The following is a 10,320-nucleotide window of genomic DNA, read 5'->3' on the forward strand; positions in this document are numbered from 1 at the left end:
TGACTAAATTGTTTAATTGAATAAAAGGTTGGAATCTGATTCAATAATTTAAATTGGTTAAAATTTAGGTATTTGACTAAAAATGTTAGAGACTAAAGATTAATTTAGGGGTATTGCCTTAAATTATATTCTAGATGGAGCATGTGCAAAAAAGTGAAGAAATGTTATCATTCAAAGAACGCCAACGGCCAATGTATAAGGCAACCTCATAATCAAAATAGTTTAATAGTTTAATTAACTTATATTATAGTATCAACTATCCACTTTTCATTCTTTAGAATTGTGGGGAGAATGGAGACTGCAGAGTAAAATAAGATCAAAAGTCCGAATTGGATGCAATGCGGTCAATAGCAGCAATTATGTAATGAAATATAAGTCAGAATTAAACACATTTAAAATTAGTACTCATGCTTACCATAGTTAGATATGAACTTTTAGTTACCTTGACAATAAAATATGAATCCTCTCCATTTTTTTCCTCAATTATTTAGTAAAGTACAATCTCTTATTACACTTTTCAAAATAAAACCAAAATATATATATAAAAAAATATTAAATAATAAAAAATTACAGTTAAATAATTAAAAAAATTGAGAGATCTGAGATCCACTCATGGAATAATGATGAAATATGGTTATAAGTTAGGACAGGTTGCATTTAAGATTTCTTACCATCAATAACCATTTATTATTTGGAAGACTTTGCTCTTAAACGTAATATACTATCTCAACTAAATCAAAACGAGATAGGAATCCAATTGCAGAGTATGACACGACAAAATAAAAATAAGGCAGCATGTATAAGAAGAGGAAAGTAAATACTCTTAAGAGATATCATGTCATTATAGACATTAATCAAATTATTCATATATAATTATTGTAGCATTCACATTTTGTATTGGTATACCAATTCAAGAAAAGAAAATAAAAAAGAAATTGCAAAATAAAGCTAAGAGTGTCCAAAGTCACTAATGCTTCCTTTGCCCTAACCACCGTTTGTGTGTGTTAGGAAAAGAATGTGAAACAACAATAATATCATACAACCTAGCTTTCAAGATGACCACTGCTCCGGTAAGGTGAGGAAGTATGTCGTCATGGCCTTCCGGAATCTCTTCTTGTATTGTTTCGGTGAGACTATGGTTGGGGCAGCGTTCTTCGGACCGCCAAGGATTCCAGAAGCCTTAACCCATGTCTCTAAATGCTTGTCCCAAGTGTACTGTCTCATGAAGTCAATGATCCCGAGAACCAGCTCCTTGCGCTCGTCGTCCACCCCGACCAGCAACGAATAGTCCATAACATCAACAGACTGATGATCAACAAGATTGGGAGGAACTAGTGTTACAAAAAGAGTCATAATTGCTACAACTAAATAAAATAAAGATGGACTTGGCTTGAAATAGATTAGTTGAAGTCCAATAAAGATAGATTCATAAAAAGTAGTGTCGCTATTAACCCTTAAAAATACAATCATGCTAGATATACACTAAAAATCAGCCACCAAAATCAACCGTCAGTGTAGAATACACATTGAAATACGAAATTCACATTGAAAATAAGTTGAACTACAAATTTATTTATACACAAATCCATGGTGGCTGTTTTTTATGTGTACGATAACATTATTTGTCAAAAATATGCTAGTTGTAGCCTTTAACCATTAGGAGGTGATTTGGAAGATAAAAAAGCTTACTGCTAAAAAGGATGTGTCGTTCCATACGGCTCTCTCGAGTCTTCGCTTAGCCCTACTACCAAGAAATATGGGTTTCGTCCTCAATGCTTCTAACAGGTTCATGTCCAGCATCACTTTGTTAGTGCCTGTTGTATCTGGATTGTACCTTGATCTTTCTGACCCTTTCAGATCATATACCCTGGATATCTTTCTGTTGTAAAAGAGATTCTCCATTATCATTACATCTATCCTGGTTTCTTTCCCACCTTTAGGGTATTTGATAGTGACCTGAAAAGCCAACCAAGATAAAACTATAAGCATAGAAGTTTCCAGTTACAAATAACTCTGAAGCTCGCACATGAAAACCAAAGAATGGGCTGAGCTCTCACCTGATATAAACCAAGAATTTTGGCAAGGCAAGTCGGCCCTCCCGGGTTCAAGGAATCCATAAGGTATTTGAAGTATTGCGGAGCGAATTCCTCGAAAGAATCCAATTCTGTCTTCGTGACTTGTTTAATAATGAACCTTTCGTCCAACGACTTGGCGAAGTATACATTACTTTTCCCTCCTTGTGCTCTCCATCTCTGGCAACGACTCAAAGATCTCAAGAAATCAACTTCATTGGAGCAGCACTTTTTCCTAAGTGCTTCGAACTGCTTCGCGAAATAGCAAGTGACAGAAAAATTCACTCTACCTCCAGCACCCAAAGAGTCATCACCAAAAGAAATCTGAAAGTGTGAAGATTTCTTGGGGTCCCGGATAAGAGAACCAAGGGAAGATGTAGCATCTTCGGACATATAACTAGCATAATTGATATAATCCAAGTCCAGAGAACCCCATGCATTAAAGCTAGATGTAGCCAAATCTTCTCTGCTTTTCTCGCGAGCAGCAGTCAAGCTAGCATCTTGCAGGTCCGACTTCCCGGAAACCCAATCTTCATGTTCCTTAGAGCTAAGAGCATAGGATATTATGCTAGAGTATTCATTGTCATAAACAGCAATAACTCTGTCACCATTATGTGTTTGGGGAAGCAGCAACCGAGCACCTTCGGCTATGTGAGAACACGAGGAGATGAATGATGGTGTGGCGCTCAGTATCAAATTTAGCCTCTGTGCCTCCCACGGCAACATTTGAAAGTAACTTTGAAAAACATTAGAGACAGGGTCCCTAACCATATTCTTGTATTCTCCGGAAGCATGAAAAGATCTGAGTGTTGATAAATGTAATGAGGAGGGCAAGACTTTCTTGATTCTTTCCTGGACTCTTAATGCTGAATCAAAAGAATGAACTCTGATTGGTTGCATCAACCTTCTAAAAGGAGGGTTATCATTTGGAAAAGAATGCCGAAAAGATCCTGCTGGTAAAACACTGGATTGTGCTGTATGAAGTGGTTCAACTTTTGTACGAGGTTGCTCGGTTCCTGTCCCAGTCCACGCAGAATCTATTTTCTCAGAAAGATTGGATTCCCTGTGCGGAAAGCACTCAGATAATGCTCTGTTGACAACAACTTCACCATCCGAGTGTGTTTCCTCTTCATCACGATGGCATGTTAATGCTTCAGAAGTACAAGGTCCAAGTGAGTCATCAGGTTCTCCAACCATATGAACTTCATCGGGCTCATGCAATTTTAAAGGCCGATGATTATCTTGCTGAGACACATTATCCACATTCCGATCCTTGTGAAACGAATCAATGCCTGGTTCTTTTACCTCTGGGCATGATTCATTTTCCTGTTTACCCTTGAAACGACGACTTCTTTTGATATGAGAGTCCAACGAGTATAATCGGTGATCCCAGACATATGAACCAATTAGAAGTGAACGTCTCAAGCCATTTAGTTCAAGAATGTCTACAGCCATCTTCCCCGGTAGCGGAGTCTCTAAAGTTGATAGTAGCACATTCTATATTATAAGAACAGAAGAGGAAGTTAGAGAAAAAGTACATGCATCAATAAAATGTATTAACAACGAGATTTGGCGCCAGATATCAATTAATTTCCTCACGTGATAATCTTTTCTATCTCTTTGAAGCATATCTTTCAGCTCCAGTATGTTATGATGAATTTCGCACGTATCTGACAGCTCATTTCCCATGACATGAGAGGTAACACTTCTTTCAAGCCGATCAAGTGCATCCGATATCTCCACATACAATGTTTCCACTTTCCGAAAAAGCTGTACAGAAGGACGAAAAAAGAAAGGTTAAAATTTTCATATCAAAGGGTAGATCAACTATAACTTACAATTAACCAAGATTATATATTTCAGCACCACTTTTAAAGTAGTACTGCAAATATTGTTAGTAGGCTTTTCAAATATCACCTCTCCTGCCTCCTTTCTAGTCCAGTCCTCTTGATTGTGGCCGAATTCTAACACAGATGGGGGCAGATGGACAGATAGAATATCAATAGGGGAATACCGGAAGAAAGCAACCATACTCCCATACCTGTTAAATTTGGTTGTTCATCAACTTTCTAGTATTAATAACCAAAATAAGTAACATACATAAAAAGAATTGTCAATTAGAGATTCTTGTATGGATGACTTACCCGTAAAAACGGAGGCAGTCCCTCTGCAAAGAATGTCCACAGGTTGCAACCCGATTAGCAGTTGCATGGTTTGAAAAGCTAAGTTCCAGAAACTTTCCAAAAGACAACCCCCAAGCAGCATCTGACATAACAACTCTGCGAGTTGCTGGTGGAACTCCATCTACGAGAGGACACCTGAGACATCGGTGCCACATCCAAATCTTACCATCTTTTTCCCCTGGTAATTTCACCGAGGGAAGGCGCCTCACATTGATTGTAAGATTTCCCTGTTGGTGTGTAAAACAAAGGACGTGTGCATCTGCTGGCTCTTTACAAAACTGGCAGCAAGATGTCTGAAAAAGAAATGCAATTTACTTATTATTTCATTCATAAATAACATGGAACTATTGAAAGTAGCAGGAAAAACAAGCATGACTAACCAGATCAAAGAGATCATCACGAAGATACCTCCCAAGTGGCTTATCAAAAGAGCCGTAGAATTTTATGCGCAGCAACCTATTGCGTTCACATACCGTCCCTTTTGATACACAATGACTGGAGAAGTACACCAATATGCTCTGATTACTCTCTGTGGCAGAAAAGTATTCACCTGAGAACTCGTCCTCATTAACCTTGTCTCTTGTCATGTCAACAACTTCACCATGCTCCCTCTCCTCTTGAACCATGGTTTCTTGCAATTCTTCTTGCGAAAGGTCCCTTGTGCTGAACAAAGTGTCCCCCTCCAATTCATTACAATTATTCAAATAGTCTGGTCGCGCAGTCAGATTAGAAGTCAAATTACTACAGCATGAATCTGAGAGTACATTCTCAGTACTACTATAATCCACCATGGTGCTTGTGTATGAATGAAAATTATGGTCATCAAGATGCTTTGATGGTGAGTCCAAACTTCCAAGCTTTTTAGAATCAAGATCAGCATCAGCCTCCGAGTGGCACATGCTTGAAGGGAGTGAGTTAGAAATATCAGCATCAATTGCTGCAATCTCAGGCATGTCCATTGAGTGCTTTACTATCATTTTGGGAAGGGTAGCACCTTCATCAGCAAGGAATGAGGTCTCAAGAGATAAATGATAAGCTGCAAAAACTGCAAATTGCACAGCATGTTTAATTTTCTTTAGATCTGCACGGTTCGTTCCCTTCAGTAAAACCTACAAGAACCAAAATCAAAATTAGATTGCATTGCACACAACCATGCCATCCTGTGATTTTACAAAACAAGGAGACATAAAAAAAAAATGGAACTTACAGTACATCCCAATCGCCGAGGACAACCTTCAAAAAACATCAATGTTTTGGATGGCTTCTTTTGAAAATTAGTAGCAGTCTCATGATCTTCAACCATTTTGTCTAAGCGGAACAGATCACAGTGCCCCACTCGTGCTTTGGATAAACTATCCACTGATGGAGTGATATGAGCACCAGTGCAGCGAGCTATTCGCTCGAGCAAAGGCCTTTTAACATTCAACACCAGGGAGATTTCCTTTGCTAGCAAATATTGTTGAGCACATGAAGCTACACTTCTTTCTACCAGCAAAACATTTGGTCGAAGAGCTTCAATTTTCGAAATTATCATCTTGAGATGATCATTTTCCTGCCCACAATCACAAAATTCATAAGTTCTTTCAAGGGAGAAAATTTTAACAGGGAGAAAAATAATCCATACAGAAATAAAGAACGCACCTGCTGCAACAATGTATCAAAAGAAGCAAGTTGATTTGGAACCTTCTGATACTCCAGTGCTCCTGCTAAAAGGAGCAGCCTAGGCTTTTTGTATTGAGAGGTCATGCGCTTATGCTTAATATTTTTTGTACAAACAACTCCTTTTATAAGGGTGCTGCAAAATAGAAGTCAACAATTTAGTGGTTAATCACAAAAGATGTGCTTATCCACATCATATATAGGCAAAATTAGAACACATTACCTCTCACTCGGGCTTCCAGATGCTACACATTTGACCTTTACATAATCGCCAGGATCCATACTGCCGCCTCGGCTAGTATCTGGTCTGACAAAGTTAGCAGCCTGCCACGCAATCGTTGCCACTATGTCAAGCCAGTCCTCAGGATCATTTTCCTTACCAAGTTTAATTCCCTCTCCTTGTAAAAGCTGTGAAACAAGAGCTCTAAAATGCCCCTGTATGACAGCTTTTAAAGGTTCTTTATTTCCCTCATTTTGCTTCTCCTTTGTGGGAAATATGTTAGATAAACTGCTACTGGATGAGAAGATGGCACCAGAGTCACCAATATCATCATCCTCATCGTCGTATGCGAAAAAATTGCTTTCGGCATCGTCATTTTCATCTTCAGGTGCTGGCGGGAACCAGATAAGACCGTTGTTTTCAAAATCCAATGGCCTCTGTGAATTCTCATTCTGATTCCGGAAAATTGACAAGTCATCAGAAAAATAAGCAGTATTATATGCATAATCAGTCCCTTGTTCAGGCTTTCTTAATACAGCCGTGCTTTGTTGACTAAAGGGACCATCATGTTGCGAGCCAGGGATTTTCTCTTGCCCCTTCTGTACAAGGAGCCCAACCCGACTAGAAGTAAAATCATTCCTAGAAGGGCTATCTGAAGGACTTGATCCCACAGAATTATAGTTGTAAGTGTCATGTCTAGCACTAAAGCTACTTGAATCTATATCTGAATAATTGTCACAATATGTACGTGATCGCCTATGAAAGTGCTTGGCAGAATCCTCAATCTCTTCTTCATCACTCCTACATTTATATACAAACATGTCAATAATTGTGGAATCAAGTTTTGTCAAAGGGGTTTTCTAGTTGCCTCAAAAGATCATTACATCACCCATGCAAGGATCATCGATGAGAGCTTGTAGAAGGTTTAAAATAAATTATAGATGATTAATTTTCTAACAATCTGAGGCAGAACTCAATAATTCAAAGGTAATGAGCTTTTATGTGAGCAAACTTTTTCTTATGACAAGTTGCAAGAATTTTAATGAAATTCCGAAAATACAGATAACACCAAGTAACTTCCTCAACCAAATATTGAACTAAAACCAGATCCATGAAACTTACATAAAGTTTTTGCATAAGGATGTGGGCAATGAAAATGTGATGTGCTTTATGATATAAAAATGATGTCAGAATTATTTCATCCTTGTTAATATATGATGCACCCAATATATAACTTTAGCTGTTGTGACATAGATGGATCTTATGGATTTTTTTTTTTCAGTTAAATTGTTGGTTATCAAGTTTTATTATAAAAAAAAAATCGATTAATTTAATTTAATATGGTCAAAGTTCTACATAAGGAGCAATAATCTTTTAATAAATCCATTTTCTATTTCTGAAGTTTGAATTTTAAATCTTACATCAAGACACTGAAATACCTATTATTCTGATCGAATTCGTTTTTTTTCCAACATACTCAGGCACATGAAACCGAAACCGATATAAAATCAAATTTATACACATGCTATCTTTTGGCATCTACAAGCAGAACATCACATCATCAACTAATCTAGAATCGGAAGCAGCACTCAACACTTGAAATAGTGATGAGCTTTTATGTGAGCAAACATTTTCTTATGACAAATTGCAAGAATTATAATGAAATTGCGAAAATACATAAAACCATGTAACTTCCACTTCCTCAAACAAATATTGAATTATGAGTATGAGTACCTGATGGTAGATTGATGAATTGATACTGAAGATGCTAGAGTACCAGACGAGCTCATCCTCCTTGTCATGGATTGAGGATAATAACCACAGTCATGGTCATGGAGATATCTTTCAAAGTGATTTCCCTGATTCAACTCAGTATTGATTGGAGAACTAATTCTCTCACTCTCAACACTAAAACATGGCGAAGGTGGCTCAGGACTCTGCCTTGGACTCTCTTGTGGAGAAGCTGAAGGATGCACTTTCTCACTATACTTCAACACCCTATTACTGTTATTATTATTAGCACCTGAACAGAACTTGCAAGACCTTATGGTGGTTTCCCCGAATCCATTGTTGCCAGATTCAGCATTCGGAACAAGATCATAACCCCGGACGCATTTGGCACACAACCACCGGCCACAACTCTTGCAATTGTACTTCTGCTGTGCAATTTCAGTGAGGTTTCTATTGCACTCGCAACACATTTTGCAGCCACTGTTGAGCATATCAAATTTCTCAGACAAACAAGACAAATCACTTCCTCCCCAAGAAACCCAATTCCTAAGCTTTTCTATTAGATCTAGTAGAGAACTGTCAGGTATTCCCATATAAAGATGCAATGACCCACATAGAACAAAGCCACTGCCTCCACAACCAACCCAAAAAAAAAAATTAAAAAAAAATTCCTCCTATAAGTTTGATTCTTTCTCTTTCTCACAAAACCAAAATTAACAATAAAAAAAATTCCTATCCTTCGGCACCAGAACACTGATCACTAGAATTTGTCCAAAAAATGAAGAAATTTAAGTGAAGAGTATTGGTAACAAGAAAAGAAAAAAAGACCCACGTAAAGTTTGGGGGTTGATTGGGATTGTTTTTATGTTTAATTCTAATCAAAATAAAAATGGTTTCTTTTTTGTTTGATTTATCTTTTTTTTTTCTTTGTTTTCCTTTTTTGGTGATTGCAAATCCTCCTGGGAATCAAATAATATCAAAGGAGGAATCGACAACTATAGCAAACGCAAATCTAGGACTCACCAATCTAACACACTATTTACACCCAAAATCCTACCAACAACATACCAAGACAGAACTTAGAATCCGAACACCCCTCCCCCCGCTCCTTTTTTCCTTCTCCCACAAACCCACTGAGAAAAAGAACGAAACTTTGAAATGCAAGCCTCACCCCAGAAAACTTAACCGATCCCTGAATCATCAACAATGCACTGTGTAGAAACCGGTTCAAGCATTAGCACCCAGAAGCCAAAATAACAAAATTAGGAAGACCCTTATCAGAAAACCTCTTTATCTTTATGCTCTGAACAAAAAGGTGATGTCTTTGAGAACCCTTCAAATCAGATTAGTAACAATAAGAAGAAGAAGAAGAAAAATAGAAAAACAGAAAGAAGGAAGAAACTTTAAATGATAGGAAGAATTAGAATGAAAAGGAGGAAGAGAAGAAGTACGGAGAAGGTTCCCTTTCTACCGGAGTTGCAGGCTCGCATCTCAAACAACAACACTTCCTTGTTACCCATCTTTTCTTTCTTCCACCCTCTCTCTCTCTCTCTCCCCTTTCTTTTTTTCCCCCTTTCTCTTTCTTCTTCTTTTCTTTTTCTTTTCTTTTCCTTTTCTTCTCTCAGTCCTCGCCACCTTATTATTATTATTATTATTTTATTTATTCATTTTTCTTGTAAGGAAAACCCAATGTATTCGTTACTTTCTCACACCTCTCTCCTCTCCATCTTATTACCAAAAATACAATTATAATAATTGATAATTAATGATTCCTTGTCAGATGTTATTAAGTCTAATTGAGTTCTATAATGGTATCTCCTTTCCTATTGGCTGCAGCCTCATGCTTATTGCATAGTGTGTGTTTGGACTAACATTTATAAACAGAAATTTATATAAAATTGATTTTACAAAATTAGCTTCGATTAAAAATGAATTAATATTAACATGATTTATATTTAATAATTTTTATTTAAAATAAATTATAATAAATTAAATATTGTTTGGATGACATTATTTAAAATCATTTTTACATACAAAATTACAAAAAAAATAAATTTTAATCCAAAGTAAAAAAGTAAACACAAAACTAGAATTATAATTTTTGATAAATATGAATTAAATGGTAAAAATCACTTTTATTACGTACATAAAAAAATTCGAATTCTCAAAACTTATTTAGACAAATAAATAAGTTCATCACTCTATTAATTCAAGTTAGTTGCTTAATTTAAAAATTTAAATAATTTTATGAGTACATAAAATTTTTTATTTTTATATATACAATAAAATATATTAAAAATTATAATTTATTTTCTTAATTATCCTCTAATTCTAATATTTTTTAGTGTTTTTAAAAATATCAATATCTTAAATTATAAAATAGAAACTTTAATAAATAAATAAATTGATTATTTTGTTTGGTTTTTTTATAATAATATGTTTTAGAAACATATTT

At 36.1% G+C, this 10,320-nt stretch overlaps 1 protein-coding gene across 2 annotated transcripts; it reads right to left on the reverse strand.

Moving 5' to 3' along the window:
- Positions 1-818: 818 nt before the first annotated feature.
- Positions 819-9,464, reverse strand: LOC107484224 (putative 1-phosphatidylinositol-3-phosphate 5-kinase FAB1C). 2 transcript variants are annotated; one of them, XM_021140419.2, is made up of 12 exons: positions 9,317-9,452; positions 7,869-9,198; positions 6,138-6,935; positions 5,897-6,050; positions 5,463-5,807; positions 4,636-5,364; positions 4,217-4,548; positions 3,990-4,113; positions 3,672-3,842; positions 2,058-3,569; positions 1,690-1,956; positions 819-1,305 (listed from the first exon to the last, which is right to left on the reverse strand). In XM_021140419.2, exons 2-12 carry the CDS (start codon positions 8,456-8,458, stop codon positions 1,051-1,053), a joined length of 5,277 nt encoding a protein of 1,758 aa, XP_020996078.1. In that variant the 5' UTR covers positions 8,459-9,198; positions 9,317-9,452; the 3' UTR covers positions 819-1,050. The 2 variants fall into 2 exon arrangements, with proteins under 2 accessions (XP_020996078.1, XP_015960329.1); XM_016104843.3 differs by having other exon boundaries at positions 7,869-9,464.
- Positions 9,465-10,320: the final 856 nt, after the last annotated feature.

Source organism: Arachis duranensis, chromosome 4, assembly GCF_000817695.3.
Source record: "Arachis duranensis cultivar V14167 chromosome 4, aradu.V14167.gnm2.J7QH, whole genome shotgun sequence".
Lineage (NCBI taxonomy): Eukaryota > Viridiplantae > Streptophyta > Magnoliopsida > Fabales > Fabaceae > Arachis > Arachis duranensis.

Bases quoted from the DNA above. Each gene is read 5' to 3' on its own strand.
- LOC107484224 (XM_016104843.3), bottom strand. From the start codon at position 8,458: ATGGGAATACCTGACAGTTCTCTACTAGATCTAATAGAAAAGCTTAGG. The intron at 3,570-3,671 runs GTGAGGAAATTA...CTTATAATATAG, and splicing joins GAGATAGAAAAGATTATCAC to AATGTGCTACTATCAACTTT. The intron at 1,306-1,689 runs GTAAGCTTTTTT...GTTGATCATCAG, and splicing joins ACGACACATCCTTTTTAGCA to TCTGTTGATGTTATGGACTA.